The sequence below is a fragment of the Sipha flava genome, unplaced genomic scaffold, assembly GCF_003268045.1.
Source record: "Sipha flava isolate LNK unplaced genomic scaffold, YSA_version1 103_pilon_pilon, whole genome shotgun sequence".
Classification (NCBI taxonomy): domain Eukaryota; kingdom Metazoa; phylum Arthropoda; class Insecta; order Hemiptera; family Aphididae; genus Sipha; species Sipha flava.
In genome coordinates this window covers 1507827-1527345 of record NW_020271717.1, presented here as the reverse complement: position 1 = coordinate 1527345, position 19519 = coordinate 1507827, and the positions used below count along the sequence as shown (strand labels likewise).

Below are 19519 nucleotides of genomic sequence, written 5' to 3'. Positions count from 1 at the left end.
TCAATTTCAATCGCTTATTGAATAATTTAACGTTATACTTTAAGTTATAACGGTATATAAACGTTTTGGTGCTCTAGTATGGACACTAAGTATCGTTATAAAATGATCCACGTTTAAAAAATTTGAAATGTTTATTTCATATATGATCGATTCTTTAAATACGGATTCTGGGACGGGCGATCGCCCCCTTCGCTCCCCTAAAATACACCCCTGCTGTAGCAGAAGCATCAGGCCCGTATTTAAAAATTTGGCACCCCTGGGCATATAATTTATGCCCCCTCAAAAAAAAAAATAAATAATAATAATATATCACTTATTATTTCGTCCATAATCGAAATTCTTTAATATTAAAATATAATTTATAAATTAAAATTACTTAATAATTTTTTTAATTAACAAATTAAACAAATTATAATATAATAAAAACAATTTTATTTACAAATTATAAGATAATAAAACATACTTTTTCCTTTTTTTATCGTTTTATTTATATTTTTCATTAGGTACATAATTTTTAAAATTAATTTTGCTAAAATATTTTGCCGCCCCTGAGACTTGACGCCCTCGGGCATGTGCCTACCCTTGTCCTCCCTAAGTACGGGCCTGAGAAGCATAAAGATCTTATAGTAATTACCGAGCTAAAAGAAAAATATTTATTCATTTACTTCCAATAACCCGATTTAAAATTTTGAAAATAGAGCTATGTTAAATAGAGTTTAAAACTACTGTATTAAAAATAGTTATATGGTTTTTAAGAAGTTAACAGTATTCTTTAAGCCTCATTGAATAAAAAAATCAAAAATGTTTTCCCTACATAACCTAGAAAAAAGGATGGTGAATTCATACTTTTATTCAAAATTGAAATCAGAAATCGAAAAGTACTAAAATTAATCTTTCTCTTTTTAGTCTAAAGGCATACAAAATACGGCATGCTCCAACAGCCTTAACATTACTTACAGCATTAGTGCTTAGTATAGCGATTTTATGGAGTTATTACCTACTAGGTACTCACTAATTTTACTAAGTACGATTTATGGCGTTTTAGTTATTTGATTATTGCTTAACCTACATTTTTGCAGTAATATTTTAGACACACTGTATATTCATCAATACAAGCTAAATTTCACAACTATTCAGGGACGGCCTGGCCCACCGGAATACCGGGACGTTCCCGGTGGCCTGACCTATTTATTGGGATTTTTCATTGGCCTGACGGCCGTGGCCGTATCACTTTTTTTTTAAATAATTAATTAGTTTTTAAAAGAAGTTTTTGCACTTCAAAAGTGTCTAAAACATAGTAAATAACATTTCAGAGGAATACCCATGACCGCCGATAAAATAAAAATAGAATATAAGTTGAATAAATAAATATAAATAAAATGGTCGTATTATTTACAATGGCGCGCCTGCTGGATGGTTAATATAGGTATTTTGGGATACAAAAAAGCATTATTATTATTGTGCATGTTTCGTTTACACAAATGAGGGGCCGGGGTTGCTGAGAAATCAAGTCAAGTTATGTGTAATAGTTTTAGAAACTGTACACTGTGTTCTTAAAAGTATTGATAAAATAGGCACAATTTATATAGTAACGCACATCAAGTCTTAACAGTTGCTTATAAGTATTTATTGTGTCTTCCTGTTACCCAAGTTGCCTGTGAACGATTTTTTTCTACTTTAAAGTATTTAATAAATATGTTGAGAAGTAAACTTATTAATGAAAATACTGAAACGTTTATGTTAATGTCAGTTGAAAAAGAAATTTTGATAAATATTGATAATGGTCAAATAATTAATTTATTGTCATAAAAAAGTAAGCTTCTTTCAACATGTCATTAAAATGTCTTAACTTATCATTTAAATTTAAAATATAAAATTAATTATATAAGCTTAATTGGTGTATGTATATTCTTTTTTGTTTGTTTATAAAGTATAATTTGATCTTTAATTTGATTTCAGTTATTATACAATCGCACCCACTATGACCGATCGCTATGAAGAAAAGTGGAATAATTTTTAACGTAATAGATAACGTATACTATCATTATCATGAGTTATCGTTTTAATTGAGCGCTCTTTGTCGTTGATTAATATAACATCGTATTTATGAATGTTTCAATAATCTCTCTCCTATTTGTTTAAATTTTGGATAATTTTACATCTTCCATGTGATGATCATATTCTTCATTATTCATGAATGATTTATTGTCATGACGTTTTTCACCAGTAATGAATGAAATTGTGTCATTAAATTGTTTTCTCATTTCACTTAAATCCATTTTTATTGTATATTATATTTTTCTTAAAAAATAAATATCAAACGCACTGTACTTACTAATAATTACACAATACTAAACGAACTGTGTTGGTGATAATAACACTTAATAAAACAGAATAAATGCTACAAGCGATAACTGTACGGAAATTCTGTACCAATAAATATTAACAGTCGGTATCTACGTGGACCTTTTATCGGCATAGATTACAGAACATTGGAGTTTACAGTCGAAATCAAAATTATGTATTCATTGTTATGAAATATCGTCAAAAGTCAATTAAAATATCATTTCCTAAACGTATCATTTCCCGTAATATATATATAAAAAAACATTTGCTCAATGACGAAATAGGTACATACAAATATTGCAAATGCATAGCCCAGACCAAAGTCCTTTAAATCGAAGACAGTTGATAAGATGGTCGTAATTTGCATACATATATATAATAATACAGTGGCGTATTTATGGGGCGGGTGCAGTGGGTTTCCCCTCCAAAAAATATTTTAAAACTTCAAATTTTAAACATATCAGTAATATAATAATTTTAGTTTATTAAATAAAGTTTTAAAGTATAATGAAAAATACATATTATATATATATAAAAAAAAAATTAATATCGCTAATAATTAAATTGTAATCGGATAATAATAAAAACAATCGACCGCACGGCACTCACACACACACGGTATATAAATAATCTGATATGGATAAATTATCGATCGATAAGAATATCAATATCTTAGTCCGTGACTGTCACGTCTTGTCTGTTGCTAGTATGCACTATGCATTTATGCGTAATGTAAAGTAATTTAAAATACGATTAATACGATTATACGTTTGATATAGTTAATAATTATTATTATTATTATTATTTAGTATTTAAACAATAAGTAGATAAAGAACATTTTATACTAATTTATAAAATTATTTCACTACTAGGTATGACCCCCCCCCATTTTCTAAATTTTATTTCTAAATACGCCACTGTGTCACTGTAATAATAAATTATAATATTATTAATATTGTATATATGTATCTGTGGTAATTTGTAAATCGTTATCTGTCCGAACAACTAATTTGTAGAATCTGTCTGTTAACAATGGCTGGTATCAAAATGTTTTATCAATTGTTATTATTATTATTTTCATGAACTAATATTCGCATTAGTAATGATATTAATCATTATTTAAACATCTATTATTATATATAATTATAATAAAATGAGTAATTACGCGTAAACAGTCGATGTTTGTAATTTTGATTATCGAACATTATAATTGTAATCCGAAAGCGTACTGTTGGCCGACATAGCATTTTTGTTTCTTTCTGGTAATGTTTGGAAAAAGTGATTTGTATACTGCGCGTCTACGAATAATAATCAACTATGCTACTGCTGGTTTTCTATTCGCAGTATAGTTATTACTATTGACAATGCACCGCTGATTTGAGTTCTAAGTGTTTTTATTAATACGTACATTGATTTATGGTATCTCAAATGCAACGAGCGTTCGCTCAAAAACTTACCAACAGCAAGTACGTAGTGTCGAGTTGTAATAATTAAAATCTAAAGGGTAATCGTTATTATTTTTCACCATTGATTCATATGTTTTGTTCGCTTTTAGTGTCACTTCAACGTCAAAAAGTTCTGATGATTCAGCATCTAATAACAGTAGTAATACTGTTACGGCCCACAGTGAACCGAACAATTTTGTCAGAATAAACAATATCGCACCTACTATTGTGGAGCCTGTGGACTATGAAAATTACCTGCAGCATCATATTTGTAGTGACACTAAAAGTATCGAAAACGATGACCCTCTATTGGAATTTCCTGACGGCTCAGACGATGTGGACGTTTATGTTTTGCCTCGTAAAGTGCGCACACTTATACCCACTGGCCCGGAAGAAGACATGTATGTGTATTCAGATAATTTTATGTAGTAACTTACTCATTATAGTTTGTTTCTTTTTTTTTTAATTTAATTTCTTCTTTTAATTTAGCTCTAAACTAGCACCTCATGTACATGATTTCGTTCGAGCCTACAACCGAGATTGGCTTGTTGTTGATTATGTTTATAGACAAATAAATACTGTTGAAGATGATAGGTCTAGTTTATTAGCCTATGAAGATTCTTGGATACCTTCTTCTCGAAGCAGTTCTCACAGTAGGACTTCTACAAATTCTGCATTGCAACGTACTCAACCACGCTTACTTTATAAAAATGATCACCACAATCATGTAAAATAAAACAATGATTTATTTATTTATTAAATTAATGTAAATAACGAATTGTTTTACTTGATATTACAGCCATATAAAGATTCAATAAAACATGGAGGTAAAAATTCAAATAGCCCAAGCAATAATTCAAGTACTGAAAATTCATTGACATCAAACAATATCAGTAGTTCATCATCAGCTACTGATTTGATTAACACAGCTAATGATCCATTAATTGGAACTGTATTTCAAAGATTACCTATTGATACACTTGATAGATTAAATGCTGTGGCAAGACAAGAAAATAGACAAGTATTTATATTTTTATTTATATTATAAAATAATTAAAATAATATAGTTAAAACAAAAACATTATAATTATAAATATTTTTACTACTTTAGAATCGTTTATTTGGAACCTATTTACCTGTTGTTAAAACAAGGCAAAAATATAACAGTCATATTGAACACCCAAATAAACCACCTGTACCACGCGAGATTGTTTCTAGTCGTCGGATTCTAGTAAAATGTCTACAACTAGAGTAATTTATACCAATCACTAAAAAAATTTTTAATTTGCTTTTCTAATGTCTATTTTTTTTTTATTAAAAATAGATGTTCTATAGACACAGATACTGAACCTATATATGCACATATATCATTGTATGATGTTCGACGCCGTAAAAAAATGTCTGAAAATTTTTATTTTGACTTTAATTCATGTACCTCAGCTGGAAATGAAATTGATACAACTACACGTAGTCGTACTTGTGTAATTGATATAGATGGCACAGGATCCTCTACAGGAGATGATTTATTTCTTGTCATTAGACTAGAGAAACCATTACGTGGTGATTCAGATTCTGTTATATCTTCTACAGATACATCAACATTTTCTTCAAATAATGTAAGTTGATGATTTTAATTAATAAAACAATTAATAGCTAAATGCACAAAAGAGTATATAGAGTATGACTTAGGAGAAAGATACCAAGAAGTTGAGGGTATGAGGAGACCAATGACAATAAGTGATGATGTAATAGATGAATTCGAGAACTTTAAATATTTAGTACAAAATGATGATGGTTTTGGCATGGATGTAAAACATAGGATTAAGTGTGGTTGGACAAAATGGAGAAAAACATCAGGCGTTTTATGCAATAAGAGAATTTCAATGAGGCTAAAAGGTAAATTTTACAGGAGTGTAGTGACCAACTATGCTATATAGTTTAGAGTATTGGGGAGTTGAAAGAAGAATAGAACAGAATATGAGTGTTGTAGAAATTAGAAGGCTTAGATGGATGAGTTGATTGACAAGAGAAGATAGAATAAGGAACAAATATATGAGAGGTAGTTTTGGTGTAGCGTCTATAGTGGACAATATGAGAAAAAATAGACTGGATGGTTTGGGCATGTGATAAGATGAGAAGAAACAAATGCAGTTATAAAAATGAACATTGAAGGGAAAAGAGGGAGGTAGAAGAGGATAAAAAAAAAACAGATGGTTGGATACAATTGAAAATGATATGAGGGTTGATGGTGTGTGTGTCAAGAATCTAGAAAATGGAGACGAGTGGAGGTTAAGGACAAAGGTGGCTGACCCAAAATAGTTGGGAGAAAGGCGAAGAAGAAGAGAAGCTAAATTTATATATGTATTATATTTTAATGATTTAGACTGATGTAAAATCGAGTGGTAAATCTACTCAATACCAACATGTTAAGTATCGCATGCCTTATGCTTGGACTGCTGTGCATATGGCAGATGTTTTTTGCTGTCCTGGTGGTTCTGATAGCCTTGATCGTAATAGTACTGGGAGTGGATCAAATAGCTTAGGTAAATTATATACTTTATTATTATTAATATCATATGTAAATAATTTATATTTATAAAAAAACTATGTTTAGATGGAAGATTTGGACTCAGTGAGTTTGATCGTTTTCGTAAAAAATGGGCTGCAGCTGGAGGAAGTAGTGCAGATTCTAATACAACTGTACGCCGAGGATCTCTAGATCGTAGGACTAACTATTCAACAACTGCTAGTACCAGTGGTTATAGTAGTGCAGCTACTAATGATAATAGATACAGTTGGTCATCTGATGAATTTAATACTGAAGCATTTCGTCCAGTTACTTTAACTGTTAATGGATTTTTTAAACAAGTATATCATTTTTAAATAACTTGAATACATAATATCAGTCGGCTCATAAAAATGAATATTTTATTGACATTTTTAGGAAACTGATAAACTTAAAGATGATGATTTGTATAAATTATTACCAGAACTAAAAAAACCATCAAGTTGCCCATCAAAAAAGTTAAAAAATCTTAATGGTTTATTGAAATTAGATATATCACCTTGCCCAACAGATGATGTTAAACAATGTTTAACCCCAGACTTAATACCACTATTGTCTTATGATATAGCCTGTAAGATTCTTTTCTTATTACTCATGAATGATTCAAATATTTTTAAATAATCTGTTATTATTTTAGCTGAAGATAAAATTCGACCTATTAGGGAAATATTGGAGTTTCCATTAGCAAGCTGTCGTGTTTCAAGTCCCCATTATATTTACCGTAATCTGTTATATGTTTATCCTAAAGAGTTAAACTTTGCAGGAAGAACAGGTATTATACTATGATATTTTATGTTTATAATTATTTTAAATATATATATATATATATATATATATTTTTTTTAAACAAAAATTAATGAATTTTAGGTTCTGCAAGAAATATAGCGGTTAAAATTCAACTCATGTGTGGCGAACGACAACCTCAAGATGCTGCATTTGCTATATTTGGAAAATCTTCAAGTCCTCGTTTTGTTTGTGAAGCTTACACTACAGTTAGTTATCATCAACGTTGTCCTTCATTTTATGATGAAATAAAAATCAAGCTACCTGCCGACCTGGATGACCGGCATCATTTATTATTTACATTTTATCATGTGAGTTGCCGTCGTCGTGGAACTCTTGTTGGTGGTCAAGAAAATCATCAACATCGACCACAAGTTGCACCTGAAACACCTATTGGATATACAGTAATTATTCACTTCTAATATTTATCCTAATATTATTATTTAATTGTGAAATATTTATATTTTTTTTTTTTGTATTGTTTTTTTTTAATTTAGTGGTTACCTCTATTGAAAGACAGATGTTTAAGTTCTGGGGAGTTATGTTTACCTGTTGCATTGGAACCACCACCACCTGCAAATTATTCTTATATAACACCTGATGTACCACTACCAGGTATTGAATGGGTAGAAAACCATAAGGGTCTGTTTACAGTACTTTTGGAACCAGTATCATCTATTCATCCTAGGGTATAATTTTATATTATAATTTAATAGATTTAATTTATATACATTTAAGTTGTGTTATAATTGGTGGTCTGTGTACGCATTTAACTAGTTATATATTATTTAGGATATTCATTTAAACAATTTTTTTAACTACTGTTCTGTGTTGCAACATAATCCATTGCCACGCCGAGTTGCTGAATCCAATATTGAAGCAGAACTAAAACATAGGTAAAATCAAATTAGTTTAAAATATATATTTACTTATTATATATTTATGTCTCAAAAAATATAAATGTACACAAATTATACTAATCTAATTATATTATTTAATACTAATATTAAATAACCATATATTTTATATTTTGAAGGATTTCAAACTTGGCGCGATGTCAAATTGACCCACTAATAGAGTTTGTACCAGTAGTATTCGACAAATTGCTTTCTCTCTTAGTGGAATCACCTGTTACTCAACATCAACAATCCATGAATTTAGGGCTAACAATATTTCGTACCCTGACTGACTTAGTTTCAATGACAATGGTAATATTGTATATATTCCTTGATTAATTCATTTATAACTGATAAAATATATTTTTGAATATAGAGCCATTCTCAAGGACAACAAATATTATCATCTTATGTGCGTTATCAATGCTGTTGTTGTAATGTAGCTGCAGCAGCGGCGGCAAATGCTAAAACTAATACTAATGAGAATGAAAATGATTACTCTAGTGGGCAAGAGTATTCAGAAAGGCTTGATAAATATTTTCGGTTGAGGTAATAGACACGTTAAATAAGAACTTAATCAATAGCATTTTTAATTTATATATATATTAAATATTATAATTACATTTATTTTTTGTATAGAAGTAATAGTGATCCTGATTCAACTAAAAAACCATGTTCTTCACCTCTTTTGGATGGTAACACATTTGCTGCATTTAAAAACAGTGGATTGGACAGAGCATGCAGTATGAAAACTGGTACTAGAAATTATATAATTTTTGCAAATTTTAAATTAGTATTTTATTTATTATAATTTACTGTTGTGATTTAATATCTAATTATTTATTGTTTGACTATTACTATTAAAGTTGATTAATATTGTTAGTTTGTACTTATACTCAGTTGACTTATTTTAAGGTCGTTGTCAAGGTGTCCTTCCACCAACGCAATTTGAAGAGCAACAAAGTCAGTTATTTTGTTCTGATCAAAAAAGGTTGACTAATATCAAAAGTGTTCATGAAGAATTAGCGTTTCAGTGGGTAGTATCAACTAGTACAGTACGCAGGGATGCAGCTGCTAACAATTCAAGGTTAAACTTCATTGAATTTAGAATTATTATTATTTTATTTTTGAACTTAAAATTTATACAATTTAATTTTTTTTTTTAGATTTTTCTTTGACGTTATAGTAAAAAGTATGGCCGTTTCATTAGCAATGGTGCCTGGAGGGTTAGATAGTGATCGTAAAAATCGGTTTAGTGATCAATTTTTTGATGACATTTCCACATTATGCACAAGTTTTGCTCTAGATATTGTATCTAATTATGAAAAATGCTCCAAAGTATAAATATATTTATATTTATAAAATAATATATAATAATAATATTTTATTTATATACTAAAAGAATATTGAAAAATAAATAAATTTAGTGGTATATAATCTATAAAATCAGTTATCTCTTTCATTGGTTCAATAATCAAATAATGACTATTATTAAATGTTACAATTTAAATGCATAAAAACAATATTTTTATTATTTCTTCAATTATGTAAAATATTATGTCTTATCAAATAATTATAATTTTATATTAATATTATAAATAATATTTATTAGTAATCAATTTAAAAATATTTCTTGTTGAAAAATGAATATAATATGCAAAAGTATTTAACTAGTTCTAATAAATACTTATTTTTATATAATACCTAAGTAATTTTACTATGGATGTAAATAATATTGAATAATTATTCTGCATAAAGATGATGTAACATCAGTAACAATATCTGTATACTTTTAGTAATTAAATACACGTGTATGCATTTTGTTTAATAATTGACACAATTTATGATTACAATGTAACATTGTTCATATGAAAATAATTTGCAGTCTGGTTTAAATAATTTTTTGATACAAAATCTTGAATAATACATTAACTAATTATTTTCATTTTTTTTTTTATGAATAAAATAATTTTTCTTTCAAATTTTTATTGTCATTGTTATAAATTAAAATAACTTTTAAGAATAATTACAGTTAAAAATCTCTTGATTTCATATAATTCTTTTAATGAATTTTTTTTTATGATCTTTATATTTTGTTATATTATTTAAAACGATTTATTTATTTTTTGGATTGTTTAGTTTAAGTTTAATATATATATAAAAAAAAGATAATACTAAAAATAATTTTAACTAATGAATTATATATTTTTAGCAGGTGAACATAATAAATTGTAATTTAGCGTGGTTCATACATGATTTGTTGTCTTTAGCAGACAGAGGATTTGTATTTGGCTTAATAAATACATATGTAAAAACAATATTTTCAAAACAGCAAAGTCTTCTTATCCAGCTACCACACCACGAAAATTATTCCGCTTTATCTAGTTTAAAAGTAATTTGAGTTAATTAATTCTATAACGTTAAATTATTCTTTTAATTTTTTCTTCTCCTTCACCTTTTTCTCAACTATTTGGAGTCGGCCACCATTGAATTATTTTTTTTTAACTAAATAATTTATATTTATATAAAATATTTTCACAGTTGGACTTCTTGAAAATTGTCTGCAGTCATGAACATTATGTTCCATTGAATCTTATTAGTCATAATATTCATAATATTTCACCAACTTACTCTGTGGCTTCTACTATTTCAAACCAATCATTATCAATGGCTAGTGGTACAATGATGACAGTTACCGAATCCACAGTAAAAGAATATGCTGAGTTATCATTAGCATTCCGTCGTCACCATTATTTAGTTGGCTTAGTATTATCTGAGTTCATCACAGTATTACAGTGTACTAAAAGGTATCTGAAATAATATTCTACGAGTAGCTTATATAAATTAAATAGTTGCCAAATATATATATATTTTTTATTTTGTTATAGCGATTTGAAAGTTAAAGAAAAAGTGGTCGACTTGTTATTAGGATTAATGTCATCTCATGATACTCGTTATCAACAAGAGAAATGGTCGTCAAAACGTAAGACATCAAGCCGGGTAACACTCATGTATTTGCCTCTATTAACAGCTGTCACAACGGATTCGTCGTTCCTTAATTTACTGAAATTGGATTTTGAAAATAATGACATGATTAAAATCAAACCTAACAAAGAAAATGAAAACGACATTGATTCATGTACTAATGACGGTTTTAAAAGTAAAAAATTAATACATAATATATAATATTATTTTCAATGTTGATTATTTTGTTAAATAATTGCAGCTCCAGAAACTAATTCTGATGATAACGTGAATGCCATCTCTGCATCCTCATTGATGGGTGTTAAAAACACCACAGCATCATGGTATAGACAAACAAATAAAAATAATTGTCGTAAATCTAAGTTGAATGCAGTAACATCTACTAAAGTATTGGCTTGCATACTATGGATATTAAAGAATCTAGATAATGAAGTAATGCACGTGTGGCTAGCAGAGTCATCTTTCCAAAGAGCTCAAAATACATTATCGTTATTAACTTTATGTATTAACCGTTTCTACAATAATTCAAATAATTATAAAAAGGTCTTCATTCGTTTAATTTGAATTTCATGAATTTAGTAGTATTACGTTTCTAATCAATTTGGTTAAAATTTATAGGGTAATCATAAATGCGTTAATTGCAACAGTCAATCTTTGTTTACGTCAAATATTAATTCCTCTCAACCGGTTTTAAATGAAACTTATTGTACCGATAATAGCAATAACATGTCAACAACAGCTTCGTCAACTTCATTATCATCCACATCTACGACACAATTATCAACTACTGATGATGTTAAGTCGAGGCTCGAAGAAGTAATATTAGGTCAAGGATCAGCAAGATCAGAGTTAATGCGACGTAAAGGTAAATAAATTGAAATACATATCAATAAATCATAAAATGTCATATATTTTATAAAATGTATTGGTAATTAAATGTATTTACTATAATTACGATATACGAGTTCGTTCATACTAAAATTGAAAAACTACAACATAAATATTTTTAATGTTTTAAATTAATAACTAAAATAAATTATAATTAATGTCTTGATATTATTACAAATATCTAAATTATCACAATTTTAGTCTTTACCGTTTTAAGTTTTCTAAAAAGATATTGGCTTTAAATGATACCTTAAGTAATTATTTCCGAAGTATAAATGTTTATTAACATTTTTTAAACTTAAACTTATTAACATAGCATTTTGTATCTTTGAAATAGCAATTGTATGTTTTATCTACATATGGAAAGTACCTAGATAACTTAAAAAATTTTTTTTTTATTATAAAATTGATAAGTAACTTATAAATACAATACTTAATATATAGTATCTACATTATGAAAAAAAAAACACGTAGAAATAGTATAACTAATATGTTGATATTTTTGTGCGACACAATATTGATTATTATTTCAGAAAACAACACATTACCAAAAACAATAAGAAGTTATAAATTAAATAATATAAATTTACAGTTTTTGACATTTTTATAGGTTTTAAATATTTTTGTGTACTAGTTTGGTACTTATAATATATAATTTTGACGTTGTTGTCTATTCTGCATTATTATTAGTTATTATTATTATTATTATTATTATTATTATTATCATTATTATCAATAAACCGTTAATACTTATATATTACCGCAGTCATATGAATATATGTATACATATGTCATATGAATTCACAATACAACACAATGATGGTTATTTATTATATTTTAAGCCGGACTCGATTCCGGAAATGGAAATGCGGGTACTACTAGCAAGGTGCGATGGAGAAAAGACCACGTTTTAACGTATAATAGACCTTCGTCGTTACAGTCATGTGCTTGTAGTGCCGATGGCCCACAACAACTTGATAAGATATTTGGCATCAATCAAGATCAGTCTGATGTTGAATTTGACTTAGTTAATGAGATTGGTTTCATAGTACTCGATACTATAGAACAGATTATTCAGGTTTTTATTTGTTTTCTTAAAGTAATATTTGTAGTAATCGACCAACTACTACAACAATAGTTTTCTATTTTTTTAGGTGGCATCCTTACCTACAGGGTTAAAAAATTCTAGTCCCATTCATTGGTCTATACATCGTGTTTTCAAACTACTTCTACGAGCTATGTCTACTATCACCGCTACTTCTACTACTAATAATGCTACCAACTCAACAACAAACACAGCTCTTCAATGCATGTTTGGTACTCAGAGATCGATGGTTGCCAAGTTTCCGGAATTATTATTCGGTGAAGGTCAAGATGAAAGAGATTTAGATGTCGATAATGAAGAAGATGACATAGGAATGGAAAACTACCATTTTTCTACTAGTAGTTCTTCTACTAATCGTTGTGCTAATTTGATTTTGATGTTATTACGGCATTGTGCTATAAATTCAAGTACGATTGGAGTCCGAGCGCAAGCCGCTGCTTCATTATATTCGTTGATGCGTCAAAATTTTGATATTGAAAACGTATGTATTTTAATTATTGTATGTTTATACATGATTTAGATTTGGTTATTTTGAAGTACCAAGTACCCAAATTCAGGGTGAAAAATGTCAAATTAATTTTAAGAATTAGTCTCTAAGTTTTAGTGATCTAATGAATAGCTATTATTACATTAAAATATAATTTTATTCATCGGTACCTATATTATTATATTAATAACTTGAATCTAAAATAATATTTTGAGCTATGCGAATTAAATGATTTTTGTAAAAATTCCACAGAAAAAAAATAGTTGTAATTATTAATATATAGATTATTTAAATTATTTTTTTACTTAAGTTTAAAATTTTTTGATATTGTATAACATTTTTAAACTTATTCTTACATAGGGTCAATCGGGTTGATTAAATATGTACATGTAGGGCAGACATATTTATAGGTAATTAATTTATATTTATTCCAAGTGTTTTATGTTTTTGCGCTTGTACTGTAGTGGACATTTTATTTTCTAAGTACACAGAGTAAAAGTTTCTGTTTCAAGTTCATTATTCTAAATCATTACTTTGTATAACATGTCCTTTAATTAAATTGTATATAAAGTGTACATTTTTTTTTTTTTAGAATTTTGCTCGAGTAAAAATGCAAATAACTGTGGCATTAAGCATATTAATAGGAGGAGCTGGAGCGTCGCCGACAGCTACGGGTGAAAGTAGGAAAGAAGTATTGTCTTTCAACGAAGAATATTTAAGACGAGTTTTGAAAACAATACTTTTATACGCCGAGCGTGACTCCGCTGAATTACAAAATACCACATTTCCTGATCAGGTATAATAAAACTGTAAATAATACATAAAAGAAATTCTATGAACAAATTAATTTAAGAGCGTTATTTAAATGATTTAAACCGATTCGTGATCTTAACTTTTTAGAAATTTCGCTTGGAGTCTATGAGTTTTTATAATTATTGATATGTGTAATATTTTTATGTTTATTTATAATATTTGTTTAAATCTTCAGGTTAAAGACTTAGTATTAAACTTACACACAATACTATCCGACACAGTGCAAATGAAAGAATATAGTCAAGATCCAGACATGCTAATGGATTTAATGTATCGTGTAGCAAAAGGTTATCAACAAACTTCATCACCAGACCTACGACTTGCGTGGTTGGAAAATATGGCTCGAAAACATAGTCAGGTTAGATTAATGTGTTCTACATTTTGTAAATGTGTTTATAAATATTTATGTATCCGTTTTATTAATTATTTCCAAGCATTTCTTATAAAATACAAATTAATTTATTTTTTAGAGAAACAATTTTACCGAAGCTGCAATGTGCTTAGTTCATGGAGCTTCGTTAGTCGCCGAATATCTTACTACAACAGAAAATCTCGATTTAGTCGGTTGTCGAGGCGCAACGTGTTTAGAATGTATATCACCCAACGTGTTGGAAGAATGTGCGGTATCGGATGACGTAATGGTAGTTAGTCAAGCAGCTGATCAAGTCTGCTTAGGAGATGAATTCACAGAAATCGGTCTTGTATCGTTGTTGGATAGATCGGCTGAGTTATTTCAAAAGGTTAAATGATAAGAAAAATGTTCATCAAATAAAACGAAATGATTAACAATTTTTATTAATCATTACAGGCTGGTATGTTTGAAGTAATGAGTCAAGTGTATAACAAAGTAGCAATACCTTTGATAGAAAAGACTAATGATTACAAGAAGCTATCGGATACGTATTTGTAAGTATACTATTACTAATAATTTAATTTCAATTTATAACCAATATAATTTAAGATGTACATGTAATAACCTCCAGAATTAATTACATAGGAAATTACATGATGCATACAGTAAATTGGAACGGCTGCAAGGCCGCCGTGTGTTTGGCACGTATTTCCGTGTAGGATTTTATGGCGCTAAGTTTTTTGGACCCGATGGACTAGACGGCGAGGAATTCGTTTACAAAGAACCGACTCTCACGAAACTTTCAGAAATATTTGGCCGTCTACAGGTGCAATACTTATTTATTATTATTTTATTAAAATAAATCAATGTATTTTATTTCTACTATACAGAATTTTTATTCCAATCGATTTGGTGAAGACTGTGTGACTATTATCAAAGATTCCAACACAGTAGACGTTGGCACATTAGATCCACGGAAAGCGTATATACAAATTACCTACGTGGAACCGTATTTTGATGCTTATGAATGTCGTATACGTACCACACATTTTCAAAGGAATTTCAACTTGAGTAATTGTCCATTCGATACAACTTTAGTATACATAATTAAACTAATTAAAAAAAAAAAAAACAATTTAGAGCGTTTTGTGTTCTTTACGCCATTTACACCCGATGGTCGAGCTCATGGACAATTAAATCAGCAGTACAAGCGTAAGACTATATTGACCGTTGCGCATAACTTTCCATATTTAAAAACTCGAATCCGCGTACAAAGTCGTCAAACGGTCGTTATGGGGCCTATAGAAGTGGCATTGGAAGACTTGCGTAAGAAAACCGACGAATTGGCACGTAGTGTGCGTCAACATCCTGCTGATCCGAAAATGTTACAAATGGTTCTTCAGGGATGCATAGGTAATAGTTAAAATGTTTTATACTAATAATATTATTGAATATTTTATTTATTGATATTTTTTAATAGGCACTACTGTAAATCGAGGACCAATGGAAATGGCGACAGTATTTTTGACTCCTCCACGATATGACAAGAGTAGTGGTAATAAAAGTCCAGATGCCTTGGATGAATCTGTTGTACAGCCACCACCACCTCGTTTACAAAACAAATTACGATTGTGTTTTAAAGACTTTTCGAAAAAGTAATAAAAATATATTATTTGTAACTAATTGTAAATTTTTAGTTTACTACATTCAAACTATTATACTCCTGTTGTAACCATAAATCTGATCTTAAAAGAAACCATTTAATGCTATAAAATACTATAGATATTCTTTAGTAATTTAATAAACAATAACTTTAATAACCTTATTTCGAATTTTTATAACAATCATATATATTTACATATACAAATAGATATTTACATATAGTAACACTATAAGTTAAACTATATGATGTTAAAACTTTTCAATTAAAAACAACTAAAATTAATATACTAAGATAAATAATTAAATTTTTTTTATAACTAATTATTTGTTGAATGAATTTAATGATATTTAATAATTGATAATATTAATGTTTTCGGTAGTTATTGAAAATCTTGTTATATATTCTATAGTTAATTACATACACCGTAAAATACATGATTGTATGTATAAACAAAAATATAAATGTTTCTTCTTCATATATTTTCTCCTAAAATAACATTTTTTACCATGGTTAATTAGACAAATAATATATGTATTCATTGTTTTATTTATTTTCATGTTAATCACAATCCAAGCATGACGTCTACCTGTGTTGTTTACATTTTACTATAGTTACTGTATACGTTGTTTAATAAATGTTTTTTTATACATAGATGTGCCGACGCTTTAGCGAAAAACAAAACCCTCATCGGACCTGATCAACGGGATTATCAACGCGAACTGGAGCGTAATTATCGAAAATTTACTGATCAATTGGCTCCGCTGTTGGTAGCTGGTACAGCGTCCTCTCTAACTGGCAGCATTGTGGGTAGTGACATTGTCTATAGTAACCTTTCGGTGAATGCGCGTGGACCTTACCATCATAATGGTGCATGTAATTTACCATCTATGAGCTATGACGATAATAATGATAATCAAGACGAAGAAGATGATACTACCATAACTAATATAAGTAATGGGGACAATGAGGCTTTGAGTAATTTAAATGGTGACTCGAGTCTCACATAAGAACATCACTACAATTTTTATATAGAAGCTAATGAATAATAATTATAATTCATAATGCACGACTTTAGGGTGCAGAAAACAAGTGTTCGTGTATTTACAAAATTAATTATAATAGGTATTTTTTATTTTTATTTCTACTTATATAATTGGTATGTAAGACTGTCCGTACACAGATAGTTATATTTTAAAAAAATGTCATGAACCAAAGGAATTTTTATACTTAATTTAGTGTGATTTATAACTAAGTTTATAGATTATTTATATTTAACTTGTGTGATTTTTATTTTTATTTTTTATTTATTTTTAACTAAAAGAAATTTTTATAATTATTTATTATAAACTATATTGACAAGTATTGTGTCATATAGTATTTTATTCATATTTTAGTCAATTAATATTTAAAATTAGTATCAATAATAATTTATAATGTACTTATTAATGATAAACAATTTTAAGGTGAAACACAAAAATCCTAAATATACTAAAAATACTAATGTAATATTTTTTTTTCTATGATTTAAAATCAAGAAATAATACTGTGCAAATCTTCGATTGACTGTCATTAATAAGACCAAGGTACAGTGGTGGTTATAAAGAGAGGAAGTGATAGGTGGATTGTCCTTCCTTGAGATTTGGTTTTTTTAAATTTAGTATGTCATTGGCCCAACAACGACTATCTGCAAGTTTTCGAACTTATGATTTGATAGTAAAATATTTTTCTGCTTTAATCATGGATAATATATAAAACAAACATTTGAATATCAATAATTTTATTTACATATTAGTTTATATTATTATATTTGGCTTAATATTAACTAAATGGTATAGTAGTATAAAATATAAATAATTTATTCTTCTAGTTTATTTCACTCTATTAAAATTAAAAATATTTGTTAATATTATGTAAAAATAAGTACCTACTTAATTTTCTTTGCTTATGTTTTTCACAATATTCCTATATAAGCATTTTCATTAAAAATATGTATTAGTCTTGAATGATTGAATGCTTTTAAATAGGACTTGAAATCGGTAACTGATTTTTCCCAGTAACCAGTTACCATGACTACTCTTTGGGCTGGTATTCGTTTCCCAGTTCTCGTATTTCAATATAGAGAAGTAGTTATCGAATACCGGTAGTTGCGTAAATTGGTAAGGGTGGAAATCTATAATGGTAACCGTTTATTTTTAGAACCGGTTAATAAACCAATACAATAAATCTCAAAACCAATTAACATTAAACAATTTTTTTTTTTTTTAATTATATTACAAATAATCGAAAATAATTCTAAAATAGTATATTCGATTATTTTAGAATCAAGAAATAAGTATAAAAATGTAAAAACAGCAAAACAAAATTAACAATCCGTGTTCGAACCCTTAATATTATCGGTTCACAAACAATGCGGGTAGATTCTCGGTATACAGATTATTCTAATAGCTGACACATATGATATGTAATATTATGCATTTATAACTTACCTATGTATGATATACTACCAAATATATGTTATTAAATATACCAAGGCAAAAACAATTATTGTTCAAAAAGTAAATAAATTATAAATTATTGAATTGAGCCAATCGATTGGTTAGTAAATTTTAATTTCAATTTTATAACTTACCAGAAAAAATAAAACAAATATCTGTGGATTTAAAACCATTTTAACGTTACCTTGTAAATAAATGTAGTAATTATTAGTAGAAATTTAGCTGTACTCATTTAACTAAATATTATTAAATTATTTAAGATTGAACTGTTATAGGTAACTGTAGAATGTTAATTTTCTGATCTCAAGTTTATACGTAATGACTTAAGATCATCATTATCTGATTTGTTCAATGAAATTATGATTATAATAGCAAATAAGATAGGTATGGAAATTAAATATGTTTTCTAAGTTTAATATTTAATATTTTTACAAGTACACATTATAGAGTAATACACTATGGAATACACAGATTCATTTTTTTGTTAATAATTTTAAATTATTTATGTATCTTAAAGAAAAATAAGATATACGTATACTACTTATGTAGCTATGTAGTATTTTATTTTTGTTTTATGACTCTTTTTACCTACAGTCACACCACAACATTATGCATAAATGGTTTGTTAAGAGTAGGTACTTAAGATTTAAGTTTAAATCGACTGTTGAAAAAAAACGAAAACAAGGTTTAAAAGT

General features: G+C 27.9%; 1 protein-coding gene across 2 annotated transcripts; it reads left to right on the top strand.

Annotated features, from left to right (window-relative positions):
* Positions 1-3419: 3419 nt before the first annotated feature.
* Positions 3420-17564, top strand: LOC112681707 (dedicator of cytokinesis protein 7). Of its 2 annotated transcripts, none has more exons than XM_025552006.1 (34): positions 3420-3812; positions 3902-4192; positions 4281-4518; positions 4591-4812; positions 4903-5042; positions 5116-5407; positions 6175-6334; positions 6406-6659; positions 6736-6928; positions 6995-7129; positions 7225-7544; positions 7638-7829; positions 7933-8036; positions 8177-8348; positions 8413-8585; positions 8676-8791; positions 8952-9123; positions 9203-9374; positions 10252-10428; positions 10578-10843; positions 10925-11196; positions 11263-11564; positions 11640-11886; positions 12752-12987; positions 13064-13495; positions 14094-14297; positions 14490-14672; positions 14785-15054; positions 15123-15220; positions 15312-15492; positions 15557-15737; positions 15807-16079; positions 16147-16321; positions 16982-17564. In XM_025552006.1, exons 1-34 carry the CDS (start codon positions 3763-3765, stop codon positions 17334-17336), a joined length of 7248 nt encoding a protein of 2415 aa, XP_025407791.1. In that variant the 5' UTR covers positions 3420-3762; the 3' UTR covers positions 17337-17564. The 2 variants fall into 2 exon arrangements, with proteins under 2 accessions (XP_025407791.1, XP_025407781.1); XM_025551996.1 differs by having other exon boundaries at positions 10249-10428.
* Positions 17565-19519: the final 1955 nt, after the last annotated feature.